The sequence below is a fragment of the Schistocerca gregaria genome, chromosome 2, assembly GCF_023897955.1.
Source record: "Schistocerca gregaria isolate iqSchGreg1 chromosome 2, iqSchGreg1.2, whole genome shotgun sequence".
Taxonomy (NCBI): domain Eukaryota; kingdom Metazoa; phylum Arthropoda; class Insecta; order Orthoptera; family Acrididae; genus Schistocerca; species Schistocerca gregaria.
In genome coordinates this window covers 638,336,548-638,360,499 of record NC_064921.1, presented here as the reverse complement: position 1 = coordinate 638,360,499, position 23,952 = coordinate 638,336,548, and the positions used below count along the sequence as shown (strand labels likewise).

General features: G+C 38.8%; 1 protein-coding gene across 2 annotated transcripts in view; it reads left to right on the top strand.

Annotated features, from left to right (window-relative positions):
• LOC126334679 (esterase FE4-like) overlaps positions 1-23,952 on the top strand; it is a 148,800-nt gene that overhangs the window by 105,467 nt on the left and 19,381 nt on the right. For both annotated transcript variants that reach the window (XM_049997155.1, XM_049997154.1), the window contains one exon: positions 22,594-22,741. In XM_049997155.1, coding sequence (XP_049853112.1) covers positions 22,594-22,741 — 148 coding nt within the window. The remainder of the gene's footprint in view (positions 1-22,593; positions 22,742-23,952) is intronic.

The window sequence follows — 23,952 nt, the reverse complement described above, 5'->3', positions numbered from 1 at the left end:
CTCTTAATACGACCTTATCACCTATGATATAAGTCACAGTTCTCCCCAATTTACGATCAAATTTGCCCTTCCTCAGTCACACAGTATGCTTTACTGATTCATGTATGTCATCCAATAATGACTTGCTATCTTTGTTTGGCTCAACCAAGATCAGTAAAAGTTTAATCCACTCATTAGATTTAGGCATGTTGTATTTTATCTCCACTGGCGTATACCTGGTGGTTGAGTGTGGCATGTTATTGTGAATCTCTTCAAAGACCTACACATACTCTATCCACTTATTGCTACTGGTAGGTTGCAGCGTAAGTGTGAATAAATCTATTAAAGTCTTTAAATATACGTTCAGCTGGTGAAGCTTCTGCCTGATATCAAGATATGGTTTATGTCTAATTTTAGCAGACACTCCTTCCAAGTAATTTTAGCACACACTCCTTCCAAGCATTGCTGGTATAATATGATTATTATCTGATAGAATAGCACTCAGTTTACCAACCTTAGGTATCTGGTCTTTAATTAGATGATTCATCATAGGCTTAGCAGTAGTATACCTTATTGGGTTCATTTTAATGTATTATGAAAACATGTCATAAAAGGCAATTACATATTTAAATGTACCTCTTGCAGTCAGAATTACCCAATCACATCACAAGATATTATTGCTAAAGGTTCTGATGTAACTTTTGGGTGTAGTACCAACTTAGTGCTGTAATTAATAGGTTTTACCTTTTGTCATAGGATGCACATCTTAAGAATATTTCGTATTTTCCGTTTCATATTAGGAAAAAAACAATATTGTTTGATTTTATCATTACACTTAGTAGCACTAAAACGTCCCAGAAGTAATGTGCATGTATACAATTTGGGGATATATATTTCAGTTATACACACTTTCCAGCTGCCTTTATTGATATTCGCTCAATGAAACAGGACCCCTGAATGCAATTCATAATTTAACAATTGGTGATACTTTCCACCTGTTTTCAAAGCAGTTGTTGTACAATTCCGGTTTGCATCTTTTTCTTGTAAGACTGATAAATCTTTACACATATATTTTTAGTCCTTTTGGAATGCCACATTCTTCCATAGTATTACCCTTAAATTCTGCTTATTTGCAGTTATATTGTCTTAATCGGTTAGTCCCTGTGGTAGTAGATTTAACGCATAGACTACTACATTATAATTGCCCTTAATGTACCTAATGTTGATCTGATATTCATACAACAGTAATGCCCACCTCATTAGTCTTGCATGTAACAGTTTACAGGTTGTTAAAAATGTGACAGACTTACGGTCACAACATATAATGGTCTGTTTCCATATCAAAATTACCTGAATTTATGCAGCATCCATACAAAAGATAAAATTTCCCACTCAGTGGTTGTATAAGCCTTCTTGCAGTCGGATGAGGTGTGGCTAGTAAATTCATATCTTCCAGATTGTCAGTTTTTTTTGTTTGAAACACCATTGCACCAATCCCTGTAGATGAAGCATCAGTTACAATACAAAAATCTTTTCCCGTATCTGGATGACCCAGCAAGCTGTAATTAACTAACACTTCTTTGATTTAATCGAAATCCATGCTGCACTCAGCAATCCATTACTAGGTTACATTATTTTTTGGTGAATTTAATAAAGCATCATTGTTTAGTAATCAACTCAATAGAAATTTTCATAAGAATGATTAGAGTACTGCAAAGGACTTTAACTATCTCTTATTACTTGGGTATGGGAAATTTCTAATTGCATCCAACTTTTTCAGGTTCCGTATTATCCCCTCGGGTGAAATTAAATGCACTAAAAATTTTAATCTATTCCTTCCAAACTTAGATTTCGTTAAGTTTCTTGAATTTAATGAGTACTCTTCTTAATAAGTGAATATGCTCTTCCCATGTGGAGGTTTCAGTTAATAAATAGTAGACATAAGCAGTCACCTTCTCTAACAAATTCAGCCCTAGTACAGTATCCAAAGCTACGATAAAAATACCAACAAATCCAAAAGGTAGTACCTTAGTGCTAACTCCTACCTGAAAAGATAAAGGCTGTGTATTTCCTAGATTCTTCAGATAACTGGATTTGCCAACAGGAAGAGTGTAAATTGATTGAAGCTAAATAGTTCACACTGTGAAAACCTTGTATTAATTTTTTGAGATTTTAAAGTCTTGTTTGTACTGGTTTAATAATTTTATTTACGTCTGTTGCATCCAATAAGAGATGAAAGATTTGGCTACTGCCAATAAGGAGCTACTATATGGTGAATTAGATGGTATGATAATGACACATTCTAACATTTCCCTAATCTCCTTTGTGACCCTTTCCTTCTTGGCCTAAGGAATGGAGTAAGAGGCTTTACAATGGGTTTGATGTGGATAGGCATCCATCTCATAATTCTTGGTCACACAAGGTTTCTGATCAAAGACTTCCAAATATTCCTATAACAAGCTAGATAATTCATTCTGCTGTACTTCAGTTAAGTAATCAGATTTGACTACTTTATTCTGGATAACATTTTCAACATCTGATGAGTTGTCTGTTGGTAAACTTCTTAGTCCACTATTAGCAATCAAATACACACATAACAAAAAGTTTCGCATCACCTAGGTTCCGAGAGTTTCGGGACCTGTACAGAAAATTGGAATAGAGATCAACATAAACCACCATACAAGAGACCTTCAGAGGTGGTGGTCCAGATTGCTGTACACACCAGTACATCTAATACCCAGTAGCATATCCTCTTGCATTGATGCATGCCTGTATTCGTCATGGCATACTATCCACAAGTTCACCAAGGTACTGTTGGTCCAGATTGTCCTGCTCCTGAACAGCAAATCACTGTAGATCCCTCAGAGTGGTTGGTGGCTCACATCCTCCATAAACAGCCCTTTTCAATCTATCCCAGGCATATTCGATAGGGTTCATGTTAGGAGAAAGTGATGGCCACTCTAGTCAAGCGATGTCGTTATCCTGAAGGAAATCATTCACAAGATGTGAACAATGAGGGCACGAATTGTCATTCATGAAGACAAATGCCTCGCCAACATGCTGCCAATATGATTGCACTATCAGTTTCAGTAGGGTATTCATGTATTGTACAGCCGTTACAGTGCCTTCCATGACCACCAGCAGTGTATGTCAGCCCCACATAATACCACCCCAAAAACAGGGAACCTCTACGTTGTTGCACTCACTGGACAGTGTGTTTAAGGCATTCAGTCTGACTGGGTTGCCTCCAAACACACCTCAGACGATTGTCTGGTTGAAGGCATACACAACACTCATCGGTGAAGAGAACATGATGCCAATTCTGAGTGATCCATTTGGCATGTTGTTGGGCCCATCTTTACCACACTGTGTGGTTGTGTGGTTGCAAAGATGGACCTCGCTATGGAAGTCAGGAGTATAGTTGCACATCATGCAGCCTACAGCGCACAGTTTGAGTCATAACACGATGTCTGTGGCTGCACAAAAAGCATTACACAACATGATGGCATTGGTATTAGGGTTCCTCCGAGCCATAATCCATAGATAATGGTCATCCACTGCAGTAGTAGCCCTTGGGTGGACTGAGTGAGGTATGTCATCAACAGTTCCTGTCTCTCTGTATCTCCTCCGTGTCCGAACAACATTGCTTTGGTTCTCTCCGAGACATGTGGAAACTTCCCTTGTTGAAAGCATTTCCTGGCACAGCATAACAATATGAATGCTATCAAACTGTGGTATTGACCATCTGGGCATGGTTGAACCACAGACAACACGAGCTGTGTACCTCCTTCCTGGTGGAATGACTGGAACTGATTGGCTGTCGGACCCCCTCCATGTAATAGTCGCTGCTCATGCATGGTTGTTTACATCTTTGGGTGGGTTTAGTGACATCTCTGAACAGCCAAAGGGACTGTGCCTGTGCTACAATATCTACAGTCAATGTCTCTTCAGGAGTCCTATGAACCGGTGTGATGCAAAACTTTTTTTGATGTGTATGCAATACATTAGTACCTAAATAATTATTCTTTATTCTCTGGCAGAATCTGAGTGCAATTCCAGTTTCCTCACCAGGTTCAAAACAATAATTCACCCATCACTGGCTAGGGTGCATATCCCTTTTAAGGGGTTAATTACTGCCTTTTTATCCCTCAGAAAATCCCAACCCCAGATGTATGGATAAGATAATGTAGGTGCTAACAAGAAGGTGCTCAATAGTCTTTCCCCCTTGTGCAACCACTTCTACCTGCACCTAAGACTTCATAGGAACCGAAGCTACTATTCAATTTCCTTAAAGTCAGTACCATCATTAGACTGTTGTTTATTTACAGTGTTACATTACCTAATCATGATATTGGCTTCAAAGTGTCATTATGAAGTGTTTTAAGTGTTCTAAATTGCCTAAGATGGCATAGTCATATTTCATCTTAGGCAATTTGTTACACTTAAAACACTCGATAATGGCACTTTGAAGCCTAAATCATGAGTTTGTAAGTGTAAATGTAACACTGTAAATAAACAACAGTCTAATGATTGTAGTGACTTTGGAGCAATATGACTGTGGCCCAGCATTATGAAATTGTTTAAATAGAGAAATGTTCATCATATTAAATGTCACTCCAGTATCAAGCAGGATATTTACAGGTTCATTACTTATTAAAACTTTTGGCCATTGCCTGTACCATTTCAGTAGGTTTTATTCTATGTCCACTAGGATTTTCTAGTAATTCTTCTCAGATGTCCACCTCATAACTGTATCTTAGCATTGTTACTTCTAACGATGTTTCACCATCCTCTTTATGACCAGCCACTTCTGAAAGGTGTAAAGAGGCTGGCTCTAGTTTGTTGATTCAGTTGTCCTATCATTATTCCCGCCCTGTAAAACTACCACACGTAATTCATGGTTCTGAGCTGCCCATTCAGTCTTGGTTACATGGCTTATTTTCACTTTTATTTATCATTTGAGGTGGCATGTATTACTCTGACATCTCTTATGTTTGAGACACTGTCCATGAAACAGCCGATTGTTTATCCCATTGGACATGTCTCCTGTTATTATTTTCCGATGGCATATTAAGACTGTTATATTTTCGCTTCCATGTGTAATTGATTGAACTGCTATTATTGTCATTCAGTCTCTGTCAAATACCTATCATCATCATCATTATTGTGAATAGCACAGTTGTTATTATTATTATTGCTGTTACCAAGTGATGATTAAGTGGACTGGCCCTTCCTTTTGCTGAATGATTGCCATTACTCTGATAATTACTATGGTAATTTTGATTATTTGTGTTACCATTATTATATTGCGATTTTCCATTGTGGTGGTTTTCGTTGCAACATTACCATGATATACATTGTATGGATTCGCATTATATAACTGATTTCCAAATTGCCCAGCATCCTCTTGGATTACATTTAGTGACTCTATTAATGACAGGAATTGATCTAAGTTATTGTCAGGTACAACTAATTAGTTGCTCTCACAGTTGAATTGGTAATTCCCCCTTCGGAATTCTTAAAACCTTCCTATGGTTGATGGGTTCATCCCAATATTGGGTCTTATTTATGTACCTTTCAAAATACTTTTGAAGTGTGCCCCTTTTGACTTGTAAAATTCTGGACTGTAAATATTGTCTCTAAGTTTATTTTGTTTACTCTTTGACCAGTATTTTGCAATAAATAGTTTTTCAAACTCATAGCATGATGTTCAAGTCTCAGCTATCTCAGATGCCCATTGCGAGACTTCAACATTGGTTTTTGACACTATAAACTGAATTTTATCCTGCTCATTCCAGGATTCAGGAAACACATTTCAAAAACTTTTTTGAACACCAGAGTGAACAGAATTTTACTCTGGTAAAAGTGTCGATTCCTATAATCTGAATCTTCACTACTGATCAGACAATCTACTCAGTGGTTTTAGCTCAGTTGACTCACCTGCCATATGCGATAATAGAATGTTGACTCTGCCAAAGGGGAATTTTTGAGATTACCTGTTCCTTTAATATTATGAAACTTGGCTTTAAATTGTTTCTTGATTTCAGTGTTTGAGTATCAATGATTCCTGCTTGATCAATGTACTAACTGATTGTACAGTAGTCTGTACTTGAGACTGTACCTCTTCTGATTTAGTCTCCATCCTCTCAGGTATTCTTTCCTCAATTTTTTTCATCTGGCCCATTAAATAATCGTCAATATACTCTTGGCTTGTTAACTAGAAGTCTTTTACTTCAACTGATAGATCATCTATTTTATTCAACATGGTAGACTGATCTTTGCATATCTCTTTCACATTCTTCTGTAAGGTATTTACTGATCCCCCCTAAGGTATCATATTTACTTCTTGATGAATTTAAGTCATCTCGGTTCATATTTACTTCTTGCTGAATTCAAGTCCAGTCTCAGTTTCTTGAGTTCCTTAGCGAACCCATTGTCTCTTTTCTTATTTTGAGCCTCAAATGATTTAAATGCCTATTTGAGTTTGTCCTTAAATTCTTTCTGATCCCATTCTCCTCTGTGTACCTCCCATTGCCCGATTATCTTTTAACATCTCCTCCAATAAATTCTTGATCCTCCCCCTTGAATTTAATTAAAAAGTCAAACAAAATATCCACCTCCAATTCATTTGTATGTTTACCCATCCTGTTAGGTCATGCAGTGAAATCACTATTGGGTATTGACATTCTGTCATTTTTACTTTCAGATGTTTCCATTGCAAACAATGAATCTATTCCAGTCACATTTGATGATTCTAATTCTCCTGCCTTATTCATCTGTTCAGGGAATGTTTTCTAGCCTATCATCATCTATCTCTGTTCCCTCCTCCTTAGCCATACCTTTGTTCACATCCTCTACATTAGATCTTGATCTATAGGACTTCTTTGACATGGTCAAATACTAAAGATTACTACTAATCAACACTAACACAAATACTGTGTAGGCTAAAATATCAATTCAACAATCCAGCAAACTTCTGTAGTCATCCACCAGCTGTTACATTATATTTAATTGAAGCACAATGCGCTATAACTCAAACTTTAAATATTGATTATTACGGCAAGCTTGTCATGTCAGTTATTTCAATATGTACTTGGATTTTGTTTCTTTTATAACACCTGTATGTGTGCCTTCCTCAGGCATGATGTCTATCTGTTTCCGTTTCTTTGTAGTACTTCCTTCCTGTCACTCTGGACGTAGTTTCCCGAAAACAGCATCCATGTAAAACAAGCAAGTTTACCTGAGTGGTTATTTAGTTCATGTACAGTCACTAAATAATTCACAAAATCACACGTGTAAACTGTATATTGTTGATTTCTTACCTTTGAGCCCCACATTGCAATGCCATTTGTGACCCCTCCTATTGCTACCTACTGGCATTTCCACAATCAGTGAGGGTGTAATGCCCTTTTTCTGCACCCGGCCAGTATTCTTCACCTCATTGAGATACATGAAAGTGAGGCAACACAACACAACACAACACAACACTATCTGTCATTGCAGTCAATTTTTTTTTGCTGGTGGTGGTGGTGGTGGTGGTGGTGGTGGTGGTGGTGGTGGTGAAATGAGGACAACACAAACACCCAGTCCCTGGGCAGAGAAAATCCTCAACGCGGAATCGAACCAGGAACCCCGTGATCCAGAGGCAGCAATGCTGGCCACTAAACCACGATCTGCATAAATCAATATTTGTTGATCAGTATGTTTAAATTCAAAGTATTAGTATCAGCTAGGTGCATTGTTTACAGTTGCTGCCAAAGATGCTCATTGGCAGTTACTAGGAAGCTGATTCATATTTCAAAAACGCACTGATATCTTTGATTTTGTGCAGCATGTGTATGCCGAATTCATTCCTTCCAAAGTCATAGGGTTCATTTTGCAGTTTACTTGATATGATTTATTATGAAGGATATTCATACTTAAACCCAACAATAAATGTCTATAACCGAAATTCAAAGAAATTTACTTTTTACTTGTGGACTGACAATCCAAAAATGTCAAAAGAATGTAAGCCAAGAATATTCTGGAAAGATCTGGCAAAAATCACTGTGCATAAAACTGTCTTCATTACCCATTGAAAAGTAGCTAACATACTGAAAGTTCCTCAAATTGGAATTTCCTGTCTGTTATAAGATTACAACACATGCGTACGTGGACTCAATGTTGGTGAACCTAACCATTCATAAATGTTTGTTCAGAAGTGTAACTGAAGTACCAGCTGTGGTTGCAATTTCTCATCTTTCTTAACTACTGTCAAATTAGCAAACACCTTGTCCCGACTATGTTCTGGGTTGCCCCAAGTTTCCCCAAGTGAAATTCTTTGTTATTTCCCTGATTTCCAGGCAAGTTTTAGGATTTTACCCTGACAAAGTTTGAGATCTCAAGGGTAAGTTAAGACGTAAGTTGACAATCCATCTTTGCAGCTACGGTACAAGAAACAATAATGCAATTGAGGAAATATCTATAAAAAACTTGCAAGCAGACTGTGTTTAGATTTTTGAGCAAAAATCTAAAGTACAATACTAATATCAACATCTTTAGTAATGAACTATTTTTAGATACAGAAAGCAAGCCAAGTGGCATGTGTTTCATTAAGACCACTGGTGTTTTCTTTGTTCAATAAAACAAAACGTATTTGGTGACAAAAATATGCATTTACTTGGAGTTGCAAGACAGATGTAAAATAAAACTTCCTGGCAGATTAAAACTGTGTGCTGGACCAAGACTCAAACTAGAGCACTTGCCCGCGAAAGGCATAGGTCCCGAGCTCGAGTTTCAGTCCGGCACACAGTTTTAATCTGTCAGGAAGTTTCATATCAGCGCACACTCCACTGCAGAGTGAAAATCTCATTCCAGATGTAAAATACTTTCACTAAATTCAGAAATAACTGCAGAAAAAAGTAAGTCTCCTGAAAGAAATGTATAAAGAGGGGAAGAATTGTGTAAACTAACACTGTAGGTGACTGACAATAAAATGATGGTTCTACTAAGTTCGTTATTGTTGGTTATTACCCAATGTGTTATATCTATTATTATAGTGTGAGATTCTTCTTTCAAGAAATATGGGTATGTAGTGTACAAACTGCTAGCAACTGATACAATTTTCTTCTTCTTATCATCCATACTGTCTAACATATAAACTACTTTTGAAGTGCCAAAAAATACTAGAACAAATAAAATGTCTATAAAATGCCACACTGTACAATGTACTTATGGTGAAAAAGTCGCAGTTCCTAAAATAAATGACCCATGGCCTCTGGCCTACTGAGGAGCAATGCAGTCCAGGGTCCATGGATAAACTTCAAAAATCTGCTGTATTATGCCACACACAAACAGACCTGGCCTGCAGACAGATCATTGAGACTAAATCCAATGGGCAGGGCCTGCACATTAGTGTGAACCAAACAGCTTCAGATCAGCAGGCCTGATTCATTAGATACCTCTAGAAACATCCTGCAATTTTGGCCCATCACGGAAATCCACTTGCATGACCAGTTATTCATGAGCCACGGACAGCATGTTGATGAAATGAGACAGCAGTGATCAATCCATGCAACAGATAACTTGTTCAAATACTCTGAGAATCAATAAAAATGAGGATAGGTAGCAACTCACTGTGAAGATGATTGCTGAGCCACAGATAGGCACATAGAAAAGACAATTATCCTCTCACAACTAAATTTTCAGCCGCAGCTTTTGCCAGAAAATGAGAGCACAGACACATACATCCAATCTCTCATATACAACTCGTGCACTCATGTCCACTGTCTACGGCCACTGTGTCTGCAGTCTCTGAGAATCAGATACAAACAAACCACGCCTCATGACTCTAATCGGCAGCTCCTAAGCTAGCAACAAGAGGTGATGGCAGTACTGACTGCAAGCTGAGGGGAATGTTAGGAAGGGGAGAAGCAGTAATAATGAGGGAATAGGGAAGCAGCACATGTACTCAGCTGCACCCAGTCAGTGACAATGCATGACACTACAGTAAACAAATTATTTCATCTACTGAGACAAAAACAAGATTTTTCCAGTGTTTTCTTTTCAAATTTCCCTGATGTGATGTGATGTGCTTGAAATTCCCTGATTTTGAGAACCTCTGGCAACCCTGATGTTCCACATATGAGAGAGAACTATCACTTCCTGCTTGTTACTGTAGGCTACTAGAATGCACAGTAGGTGAAGTGGTAAAGATTTAGTCGTGGACCTGTGTTTGAGTTAGTGTGACTTGTTTGGCGTGTGAAAATAACCTGACTGATGCTTCCTAATTTTTGTACTTGGTGACCTTTCACAACATTTACTACAGCCACTGGGTCACACTGTTCCATAGCTGCTGTGCCATAACAGCATTAATACATTTGAACTCATTTACTGGCATGTTGCTTTTGAATTTGCTGTTTATGCAACTTTTTCATGTGCACTGACTGAATATGGCATTTTCTGTTGCAAAAATAACAAATAGCATTGTGACTTGGGCTCTGGACATGCTTATGGTGATTAAAGCATTTTGGGCAATACTGTGTTATGTTTTTTCTATCTACCATCATTCTGTTGTTGTGGCATGGTATTGTTTGTCTCTGTATGTGACATCACATGCTGTGTCACAGGCGGGGTGGGCATGGGACTGTTTACCTTCTATAGCACTACTAACATTGTCACAATGTAATTCCTTAATATCTGAGATTTGCATCTCACACTTCTATCATAAACGTCCTGAGCCTCTATTAACTGTAACACTGTACTTAAGGAAGAATCAGGTTGTTTCAAAATAGGAGCATGAATTCTGTTGTCACAAATATTTTGAGTTCTGTTTCAAGCAGCATGACATCACTATATGACTGTCCACAATGACACAAAAATTTGTAATGCCTATATAAACCTTGTAATTCAGTGATCTGCTGTTTGATTTTGACTTGCTGCCCACTAAAGGTGGAAAAACTTGAACCTTGCAGCAACCATGAGTGTTTGTTCATCAAAGTAAGTGGTTAACTTGCTAACCAAAGTCTCAAACTCTAACTGGTGTGGTTATGTGTCAGGAAATAATCTACATCTACATCCATACTCAGAAAGCCACCTGATGGTGTATGGCGGAGGGTACCCTGAGTACCTCTATCGGTTCTCCCTTCTATTCCAGTCTCGTATTGTATGTGGAAAGGAGGATTGTTGGTATGCTTCTGTGTGGGCTCTAATCTCTCATTTTATCCTTGTGGTCTCTTTGCGAGATATACGTAGGAGGGAGCAATATATTGCTTGACTCTTCGGTGAAGGTATGTTCTCGAAACTTTAATAAAAGCCTGTACCGAGCTACTGAGTGTCTCTCCTGCAGAGTCTTCCACTGGAGTTTATCTATCATCTCCATAACGCTTTCACGATTACTAGATGATCCTGTAACGAAGCACGCTGCTCTCTCTTCTATCAACCCTATCTGGTACGGATCCCACACTGCTGAGCAGTATTAAAACATTGGGCGAACAAGCGTACTGTAACCTACTTCCTTTGTTTTCGGATTGCATTTCCTTAGGATTCTTCCAATGAATCTCAGTCTGGCATCTGCTTTACCGAAGATCAACTTTATATGATCATTCCATTTTAAATCACTCCTAATGCATTCTCCCAGATAATTTATGGAATTAACTGCTTCCAGTTGCTGACCTGCTATTTTGTAGCTAAATGATAAGGGATCTATCTTTCTATGTATTCGCAGCACATTACACTTGTCTACATTGAGATTCTGTTGCCATTCCCTGCACCATGCCTCAATGCGCTGCAGATCCTCCTGCATTTCAGTACAATTTTCCATTGTTGCTACCTCTCAATACACCACAACATCTTCCGCAAAAAGCCTCAGTGAACTTCCAATGTCATTGACAAGGTCATTTATGTATATTGTGAATAGCAAGAGTCCTACAACACTCCCGTGCGGCACCGCTGAAATCACTCTTACTTCGGAATACTTCTCTCCATTGAGAATGACATGCTGAGTTATGTTATCTAGGAATTCTTCAATCCAATCACACAATTGGTCTTATTTTGTTCATTTAACGACTGTGGGGAACTGTATCAAATGCCTTGCAGAAGTCAAGAAACACGGCATCTACCTGTGAGCCCGTGTCTATGGCCCTCTTCAGTCTTGTGGACGAATAGCGCGAGTTGGGTTTCACACGACCGTCTTTTTCGAAACCCATGCTGATTCCTACAGAGTAGATTTCTAGTCTCCAGAAAAGTCATGATGCTCGAACATAATACATGTTCCAAAATTCTACAACTAATCGACGTTAGAGATATAGGTCTATAGTTCTGCACAATTGTTCGACGTCCCTTCTTGAAAACAGGGATGACCTGTGCCCTTTTCCAATCCTCTGGAACGCTACGCTCTTCTAGAGACCTACAGTACACCGCTTCAAGAAGGGGGCAAGTTTCTTTGTGTATTCTGTGTAAAATCAAACTGGTATCCCATCAGGTCCAGCGGCCTTTCCTTTTTTGAGCGATTTTAATTGTTTCTCTATCCCTCTGTCGTCTATTTTGATATCTAACATTTTGTCATCTGTGTGACAATCTAGAGAAGGAACTACCGTGCAGTCTTCCTCTGTCAAACAGCTTTGGAAAAAGACAGTTAGTATTTCGGCCTTTAGTCTGTCATCCTCTGTTTCAGTACCATTTTGGTCACAGAGTGTCTGGACATTTTGTTTTCATCCACCTACCGCTTTGACATAAGACCAAAATTTCTTAGGATTTTCTGCCAAGTCAGTACATAGAACTAATTTCACTAGGAGCCTGTAATCTTCCATACCCACCCCACTACAGAAAGAAAAAAAATTTTTCCTCTTCATACCATGCAATTGATATGCCTCCATACGATTCATCAAGTGACCTAAGTATTTCAACCAATCCTCGTGCCGTTTATTGAAACTGCGGAATGGTGGATGGCTGATGGAGACTATGGCTGAGGCTGCTGTGCTGCTTGTAGTCTGCTGTTGTTGTTTGTTAGCTGTGTCATGGCTTGCAGCAGTTGCTGGATTGTCTCACTCTGTAACTGAATAACATGCATTAGAGAACCACCTTGTGGCACAGAAGCCATTCCTGTAAGGAATTTGGATTAGACACTCCACACACAATAACACACACACTTTGAAGTGGCAGTGTTCAGCGTGAGTCAAAAGTCCACACACTAATGTTGTCGTCGTCATCGTCGTCTTCAGTCCAGAGGCTGGTTTTATGCAGCTCTCCCTGCTACTCTATCCTGTGCAAGCTTCTTCATCTCTCAGTACCTACTGCAACCTACATCCTTCTGAATCTGCTTAGTGTATTCATCTCTTGGTCTCCCTCTACAATTTTACCCTCCACGCTGCCCTGCAATATTAAATTGATGATCCTTTGATGCCTCAGGACATGTCCTACCAACCGATCCCTTCTTCTAGCCAAGTTGTGCCACAAATTTCTCGTCTCCCCAATTCTATTCAATACCTCCTCATTAGTTATGTGATCTACCCATCTAATCTTCAGCATTCTTCTGTAGCACCACATTTCGAAAGCACACAAATGTACTATACAAATAAAAAGAAATAGCACAAAATACATAACAAGCAGGAAGGATGGTGGATGGACAAAAACAAAAATTACTCATGTACATAACTTGGGCAGACCTCATCCATCCGCATTGCTAGCCATTGTATCGTACTTTTGATACAATCACAGAAGGAGACTTCACTCATTGACACCTTCAGCTATTTATAGTGCACGAAGGGAAACACTATGAGAGGAGAACAAGGAAAACACTGATAATGATTAGTGAGAAGAACATGCACATTTATTGATGATGCCCAACTTTGTACAAATCAGCTCTGGCAGCAGATCCTGAAGTTCAACTACCGGTACTATCCCAAAAGCTAATGCTGGGGTAGTAAACAGTTCTTGTCCAACTAGAATGTTCGCTGAAGGCGGGCTGGTACGGACTCTCTAGAACCAAGACGTGAATCATGAAGTACATGAGTAGAAGTCAAGCTGACTTGGAATTGCTTGTTCTGCTCTGGTGCTGGCACATATAACTTCTCTGGTGCCACCACTGCTGCACCTTCTTGGTGTAGAAGTCATTAGGCTATATGCCATCTCCTGAGCAGGTTGCCTGTTATGCTCCCTGGCGGTATATGCTGTGCTTAAGACACCACAATTATGCCACAGTTCTACTGGGTGAGTAAAGTTTACCTGCCTCAATGAAAAAATTATGTAATATTTCTTTCAAGCAGTATGCTCAACAGCACATTTACATTGTTAGTTAACTCTCATAATGTTCAGTCTTTCTGCCTAACTTTGGGATAGTACCTGACATCTCACCAAATTCTCTAGCTGTCTTCTGTGTGAATAGAATGATCTGTCAGCACTACAAATTTCACAATATGGTTCGGTCTAAGATGTTGAGAACATTCAGTATCCAAAGTATCATGACTTCCAGCAGTTGCTAATGATCATTCTCAGGGAGGACCTTTTCTTCAATTATTCTCTTCAAGACTTCCTTGGACCATCCTTAAATGGACTCAAGGAAGAATTTTATCAAACCTTACTAAATTCCTCTGAACACAAACTGCCCAATGGTTTTAGAATTTGCACCAGATTTTCTCTTCCAGAATTTCACCTTGTCTATTTCAGCAATGAAGCCCAGTCTGCTTAACTGTCATGAATTGTTAGCCAGTCATTCAATACACACTTCACACAAGAAGGAAGACCAGTCAGTTGTACTACTCTTGGAGATGCCAAAATTTGTTATAAGTCTCTTACTGTTTGGAGGTGCGAGGATTGTGGTAGGGAAGGGTAATGATCAATTTCAGTTTATTGGGAAAATTTTGGGAAGTGTGGTCAATTTGTAAAGGAGATCACATATAGGGCACTAATGCAACCTATTCTAGAATACATACTGCTTGAGTGTCTCGGATCAAAGCAATTCAAAGGCAGGCTGCTAGATATGTTACCGGTAGTTTTGAACAACACACAAGTGTCACAGAAATGCTTTGGGAAGTCAAATGGGAATCCCTGGAGGGAAAGCAATGTTCTTTTTGAGGAACACTACTGAGAAAATTTGGAGAACCAGCCTTTGAAGCTGACTGCAAAATGATTTTACTGCTACCAATATACATTTTGTTTAATGATCACAGAGATAAGATACAAGAAACTAGGGCTCACATGGAGCATATAGAAAGTCATTTTCCCCTTGCCCTCATTTTGAGTGGAACAGAAGAGGAAATAACGAGTAGTGGTACATGGTACACTCCATCACTTGCGGTACTGTAGCTTGCGCAGTATGTTTATAGATGTAGATGTGGATGCAGACCACATGACATAGAAGTCAGGTTTTCCTGGCCATCATTCACAAATCAGCAAAGTATCAAGCCATGCACTTCACTTGATTGAGCATTGTATATTAACCATACGATTACCCTTCTGTCAATGCCAATGACAGAATGAATCCTCATTCAGCAAGAAGGTATGCAGACCACATGGCATAGAAGTTGGCTTCTTGCAGTTCACAATTAATGAAAGAATATTATGGCTTAGTATCTATGACTGTAGGTTGGCCTTATTCAATCTGTGTAATCCCATTCCTCCAAGAAGATATCTCATGCACTCCATTTTGGATAATATACAGAAAGTAAGACAACATAACATATTTCACTGTAAGCTGTCCAAGGCCGCCTAGACTACCGAACATGTTTTAAAAGACAATGCAGTGCAATCAGTAACCATTCCAAGAGCAAAAGCCAGACAGAAACTTAAATTACCATGGTTGAAAGCTTTGACAAATGTCAGACTCAAGTGACAAAAGAAGATACTACCATATAGCAAAGAAATCCCAAGGCTTCAACTTCATCATGACATGAAACAAAAATACAAAAAGAAAAAGAACTAAACAGGACAAGACAAGACCCCTGGAACAATTTTGTTAAAACACTACAGAAAAACACATGGCAGAGACCATTGAAGCTACAGACAGAATGAGTTAAAACCTACAACACACATTTCAACATTAAGATGGGGAGATGGTATGACGACACAGGGCTGGAGAAGCTCTGCAGAGTATCTGCTGAACGAGCTCTCCTCTGATGATGACCAACAACATCCTATGAACTTCTGTGATCAAATGAAAAATATTTATGTAAATGGCAGTGTTACCATCCCTTTCACCCATGAAGGTGTAGCACTAGGGATAGACAGCCAGCCGGGATGGAATACTTTCAGAAACTTTAAAAAAAACTGTCACATAGATCACTCCCTTTTTAATAGGCATGCTAAATGACGCCTTACAACAAGGAACAGTCCCTGCTCCTTGAAAAGCCAACATGATAATTATAAGGAAATCAAGAGACGGAGAAATTCAGGAAATTGCTCAAAGACATGAACTGGATAGATGTTTACAATACTTTTATTTCAAATAGAAAATACAAAGCATTCATAAATAAAATTAACTGCACTTTTGAAAATTTTTTACCCTAAAGGTCAGAAGTCAGAAAATAAATTGTGGATTACACAAGGAATAAAGATTTCATGTTGGACAAAAAGGAGACTGTATCTACTATCTAGGAACAGCTCTGATGTTAGAATTGAATGCATTGCAATGAATACAGCAAAATATTGAAGCAGGTAATCCAGAAATCAAAGCAGCTTTATTATTAGGGAAAGATAATTACATTAGGCAACAAAACAAAAACTTTGTGGGATACAGTGAAGACAGACAGGTGGGGCCAAAAAGGAATAGGAACAGATAGCTCTAAAAAGAAATGAAACTTTGGTAAAAAGTGCATGTAGTGTTGCAACTCTTAAACAAGTACTTCATTTCTGTTACTAACAGCTTGGGATTATGAGGTTCAGTGAATAGTGCAATGGAGTATCTGAGACCAGACTTCAAAAATAACTTCAGTAACATGGAAATGACACTCACTTCTCCTAAAGAAGTAGCATCCATCATAAAATCCTTAAAATCTAAGTATTCCATTTGGTATGATAACATACCAACAAAGTTAGTCAAAGACCCATGCAAGTTGAGTTCTATCAGTGGAACATTGCAGACTGGCTAAAATATGCTAAAGTCAAGCCTCTTAACAGGAAGGGGGATAAAGAGATACCATCAAACTATCGACCAATTTCACTTTTGCCGGCTTTCTCAAAAGTACTTGAAAAGGTTGTGTTGAAGCAGTCTCCTTAAGCATATGACTGCATATAATATATTGTCCAAGTCACAGTTTGGATTTATTAAGGGTCCTGACATAGGGAACACTATTTACATTTACAGTGAGAATGTACTTAATTCATTAGATAGTGAATTAGAGGCTACTGGCATTTTCTCTGACCTGTGGAAAGCCTTTGACTCTGTAAACCACTGTTAAGTAAATTAGAATCTTATGGTGTCACCAGCAATGCTGTGAAATGGTTTGAGTCTTATATAACTAACAGGAAACAAAGGGTGTTGCAAAATACTTGTGCAGTAAGCAGTCAGTCTTCATCTGACTGGGAATTAATTACATGTGGTGTTCCTCAAGATTTCATTGCCTTTTTCTTGTGTACATTAATGACCTCTCATCTGTTACATTGTCAGATGCTAAGTTTGTTTTATTTGCAGATGATACACACATTACAATAAGTAGCAAGTCAAGTACAGATTTAGAAACAGCTGCTAATAAAATTTTCACTGACATTAATAAGTGGTTTAAAGCTAATTCACTTAATTAAACTTTGAGAAGACCCACTGTATGCAGTACAGAACCTGTAAGAGATTTCCTTCTGGCATGTGTATAACATATGAAGACATGCAGATTGAAGAGGGTGACAGTGTTAAATTTCTGGGATTACAACTCGATAATAAATTCAGTTGGGAAGGTCATACCACAGAATTGCTTAAGTGCCTAAACAAGACTGTATTTGCAGTCAGAATGATGTCAGATGTAGATTCTATTATGTCATATGGGATCATATTCTGGGGCAACTCATCAAACCGATCAAACGTTTTCAGCATGCAAAAGTATGTGATAAGAATCATTTGTGGTGTAAATTCAAGAACATCATGTATAAACCTGTCCAAGGAACTTTGCATTCTAACCACTGCTTCTCAGTACATTTATTCCTTAATGAAATTTGTTGCAAATAATGTATCTGTTTCCAACCAATAGCTAAATAGCATGGAGCGTGAGATCCCCCCTTGTGGGGCTACCCGTTTTGCCACCAGTCAGCTTGCATGCTATTCTTTAATTTCTTTCGTCAGTCGACTTGACTGAATTGAGTTATTGAGTAGCTGTACTTCACTATGTAGCATGTGCATCCACGTCATCGTATATTATACATTCCTGTTTGGCACATAGATAGCTAACACATACCTACGAGAAGTCATGACCATCCTAATTACCTTGATAACATATTCTGTCTGGCATCTGTTCAAGAGAAATCACAAATATCCTACTGTTATATGCAGTGTCCTGTGGTTTTCCATCACCTTTATCTCTACAGAATTTCTTATAATGCTGGCCCTGTATCTGAGAGGCTGTACCAGAACACTCATTTCATCATAGTTCATGGAATGATTCAGTGTCAGACAGTGCTCAGCAATGGAGGATTTCATTGCCTGTCTTAGACAGGTGTGCCTCTGATGTTCTTTGCATGTTATCTCCACAGTCCTTGTTTTGCATGATGTATGACATGCCACAATGGCAAGGTATATTACAAATTCCTGATTTTTTTGTAACCCCAGGTTATCTTTCACTTCCTAGTAGTGCTCTTCTTTTGTTAGGTGGACAGAACACAAACTTCGTGTTAGGCTTCTCAAGAATCGTGCTAATTTTGGCAGCAACAGATTGCACATAGGACACGTATGCCACAGCCTTTGCTTCACCTTGTTTTTCTTCTATATCATGTGTCAGAGTTGCTGGTTGAAGGGTCTTATGAATCTGTTTTGATGTGTATCCATTTTTCCAGAACTCTGATCAAAGATGCTCTGTTTCTGCTGCCATGCTACCTGGGTCTGTCAAGCAATGTACCCTGTATACCAGTGCCTTCAGAACCCGATTCTTTTGTGCTGGGTAGTGACAGCTGCTGACTTGTTGGTATAACACCCGCCACACACCGTCAGGTGGCTTGCGGAGTACGGATGTAGATGTAGATGTAGATAAATCAGTGTGTGTAAATTTGCGATATGCACTCTGGCCAAACAACCTATCTGCTGTCCATTTGACAAGTACACCTAGAAGCAGCAACTAGCTATGCTTTTCCAGGTCCATGGTGATCTTAGTATTTGGGTGCCATGAGTTAAGATGTTCCAGACACTCATTGAGCCTATCCCTAACATAAGACCATGTTAAAAAATGTGATCAACCATTACTGAGCTGTGTCTGGAACTCAATCATTCCTTGAACTATGATGAAACAAGGGTTCTGATGCAGACATCCAGATAGTGGGGCAGTATTATAAGTGTGTCTGTAGAGATAAAGGTGATGGAAAACCTCGCGAATGATGTCACTGGGTGCTAACTCAGTAAAGACTGGGATACTGCACTAGAGTTGCTGAAAAATAACAGGGGCAAAGTAGAATTCACAGAAAGAATAACTGAAAGTGTGTACGTGGGAATGAATTTTTTTTAAATGTGTGTTATGTTCATATGGGACCAAAGTGCTGAAGTCATCAGTCCCTAGGCTTACACACTAGTTAATCTAATTAAACTAAGGACAACTCACACACCCCTGCCTGAGAGAGGACCGAACCTCCGACGCGGGGAGCTGTTCAATCCATGGCATGGCACGGCACCTCAGACCAGGTGGCAAACCCGTGTGGCATGTGGGAATGAATCCCAGGCTGAGTACCAGGCACAGCAGACCTAAGATGGAATGTCACATGATGTTTCTATTGGGAGTGGATCACAGTGGGAACACTTAGAAATACCCTCAAGGGCCTCAGCATTTAGTTGCTGGGTACAGGCTTGGCGACCCCGGGGTCCCTGACTGGGGACTGGGAAGTGCCACCAGTCCTCAATACGTAAGCTCTGAGCGTGCTTCAATAACCACCGTAAGGTGTGATGGTGGAACGTTGTATGGTACAGAGCCTGCTTAGGGACTCAGTTGTTCTCTGCTGCCTCTGAATTGGACATATGCGGTTGACCCACAGCTATCTCCTTCACCGTGAGGACCCGCCAAAGTGTCAGTGATGGAGGGCTGACAGTGGTCCATCTACTGATGATGGACTTCCCCCTTTTAGCCCTCTTGCGGCAGTCCTTTAATTTACCAGCTGCACTTCCTTTAATTCTAGGTGACGATGCCTCTATAGCTGACTCAGTTTTATGTTTTATCCGTGCAGCTGGTTTTTATCACTCACTCTAGTGTGGGCACTCTTGCATGATTTCTCAGGCTACACCCACTCCAGCAACTTTCAATTGTGACGTGGATACCAAAATAGTGTCTTTTATGGTAACAAGTTGTGTTGGTACTCCTATCAACGCTTTCCAGCTGGAGGTTCTTAGTTTGTAGTTGAGTGGTTAACCTTTTACCTGCTCCATCAACCACTGTAGTCTGTTTTACCCTAGTCAGCTATTCGCTCTGTTCCTTTTAAAGTGTCCTCTATTTTGTGTTATTGCGGTGTTCATTTTAGCCCTGTACCCCTTGGTGTTTCCTCCCTCTGGGTGCAGAGGTTACACTTTTAGTGTATACGCCTTTTACAAGTATGTCTGTTTGGGACAAGGGACTGATGACCTCAATGTTTAGCCCCCATCAAACCCCAAAACCAACCAATCAACGCCTATAAATGCACTGGACCAAAAACAGAATGCCAGTACATGGATAGGTGCATGGGACTGAAGACAAAATAACAGCAGTCAGCCTCGCACACTGGATTGAAGAGGGGGATTTCTAAGGATGTTTCTACTGGAAATGGGTTGCAGGAACTGGCCATGGGTAGTGAAGTCTGTAGGTACTAGGTCCACTCAACCAGAAGTCTCAGGTAGTGCCTAATGAAGACAACATGTCACATTGTTGAAATGAATGATACTGATATCTGACAGAATACCTGACACCTCAAGATGTCAATAGATCACTGGGAAAGATTGAGAATTCACAGGGGCTTTGTTATGAAAGCTTTGGCAGCTGAACATGAGGATTTTAATCATTCCTTTATGAGAAGCAATTCTTTTGGTATAGCAGTAGTGCTTCAGGGTCCCCTAAATTTATAAAATAAATAAACTTCTGCACACTCATGATACAGTCATCAACCTGGATAACAGCCTCTGATGGATAGTGCATGCCTGACCCATTTAGGGGGATCATATGGCTCTGACATATGGTACAAGTCAAGGAATGTAGACTGGCTTGTCACAGAACTTCTGAAGCATCTAGTTCTAACCTTCCTCTCAATTCAGGAACAGGTGGTCATCATTAGTTCTGGAGGCACTGCTGAAGAGTGTGAACATCAGTGAAATTCTGCAAGTAATGTTCATCTTCTCTATCGTCTTTGCCAGTCACTGAAATGTATCGAGTAACATGCAAAAGACTACTTACAAAGCTTCTGAAAGCAGTATTGAGTGAGTAATCTAGCAACAAGCTACAGCCCTCCATATATCACACCTGCACAAATTGTGACCGAGCGAGGTGGGGCAGTGGTTAGCACACTGGGCTCGCATTCGGGAGGATGACTGTTCAATCCCGTTTCCAGCCATCCTGATTTAGGTTTTCCGTGATTTCCCTAAATCGTTTCAGGCAAATGCCGGGATGGTTCCTTTGAAAGGGCATGGCCGATTTCCTTCCCAATCCTTCCCTAACCCGAGCTTGCGCTCCGTCTCTAATGACCTCGTTGTCGACGGGACGTTAAACACTAACAACCACCACCACCACCACCACCAATTGTGAGACAAGGTTAGATTCTTCTTCATCCACACAGTAAGGCTGAAATGGGAAATACTCTCTTCCATGTTCTTTCTACTGGTTTTCAGAGGCCTGAAAAAGATGTAGACCTGTCTCATCTCAGTATTTTTGTTTTTAAATACAGATTACTCCTGGAAGTACAGTATTTTTTATTTCATTACTCACCTGTACAAACTTGTTAAGGCATATAGCACAATGCTCTCTTAAGAGCAGTCAGCTAAAGATGTTTCAAAAAATATTTTCAATTTAATTTCTGTATGGAAAGTAGAGTTGTGCCCAAAAAAAGAGTGGTCATTGGATATTTCATCTGATAAGTTTGGTGTGATAATCAATTGATGAATACATATTGACAATGACTTCCCAACATGAAGAATCATCAGCATTTCTAGCAGCAGCTGAATGTAAGCAATATTTAATGTTTGATGTCAACCACAACAATGTTTATTGCTAATAGATAGTGCATAAACATACATTTAACATGAAAAAGGTAATGGCTTTGTCTCAGAATAATCACTTAGTATAGTAGACTGTATCTGAGGCCATCTGTAGCACCATTTTAATGCTACGATTACTTCTTAATGCTGTCCTAAAACTTGACAGAAATTGTGATCTCAGTATTGGCAAAAAATTTAATTATTTTACAGTATATGCATCTATAGTAAGAATTAGTTTTTTTACTTGTGTAATTAAAACACTTATAAATCATATTAAGCTAAATTTATTTTTCTTTTCACAGCTTTTAAGTGATATGTACTTTCTAGAGGGAATGAACAGTACAGTTTCATCCATGGCAACTAAAGCAGAATTCCCTATTTACTTCTACCGTTTCAGCTATGAAGGAACTTTATCACCTATTTCTGTCTTCACATATAATGGTGTAGCTGGTAAGAAATATTTTAAGTGATTCTTTTCAATTTATTCATAAACTATATTTCAGTTTGTCTGTTATCACAAAATAATAATCTCTTCAGGTGGTACCATTTATATATAAATTTAGTTTTTCATTTCTTCGTGTTGTAAAAATCAGTCATTGAAGCTGCTTTATTGTATTGCATTATACAACACATCAAAAGCGACTTTACTGTTTCAAACAGTTTTTCATTTGCCCATCATGGACAATTCTTAAGAGGATTAATTAAAATTCAAATGGTTAGGAATTACGTAGAAGAATTTCTCATTATCAAATATGCCAGTCATTTTAGAAGCCACAAAAATACAAATGTCGTAGATTACAAATGCTACTGTTGAAAATTACTTCTTGAGGCTTTTAGTGATTGTAATCTTAATGTGGCACCAAAAAATAGTACCCCTCCACATTTTTAACCATTAACAGTCAATATTTAAAAATTCATTTTTTTTCTAATTTTAATTATAGACTATATATACTCAATTTACCCAATTCTGAGATGCACTTTTTTCTGGTTTTTGGGATGAAAATCAAATGGAAGTTCTTACTGCACAGACATGCTTTGCAGGCCAAAAATAAATAATGGTGCCAAAACTTCTGTGTTAGTAAAAATTAAAAAGGCTAGAAGATGAGTCTACTCAATTCCCCTGGAGGTAGATGTGTATGCAGGCCATACAACACCTGCAGTATAATGAAAATTATCGGAAAGTAAAAAGTAATTGGCAGTGATTCCAGACAGGATTATGCCAATTCTGCAACCACTTTATGTCTGCTTGAATAAACCATTTAAGGACAAGCTTAATTGGATGTACAATTTAATTAATTGGATGCCTTTCAAAAAATGACTGATAACTGGTACGAGCAGGTTGTGTAAAATGCACAAGTTTGTCACAAGTGTGCAACTAGATTGATGATGTGTGGAAGTGTGTGCCAAATCAAATTGTGCAAAAGGCATTTTTAAATGTTTGATATCAAATTCACTAGATGGTACTGAGGGTGTTGCCCTGTCTGAAGAATTGAATTACAAAGGATTGAGTGATAGTGATTCAGAATTAACTAATTGATATTTTAATCATTCCATAAAATTTGTTTTATGAATCTAATAAAATTTTGTCATTATCATATCTGCTTTTAATTACTAAGTTATTTTTATTCTTATTTTGTGGCCTTCACTAAGAATATACCATG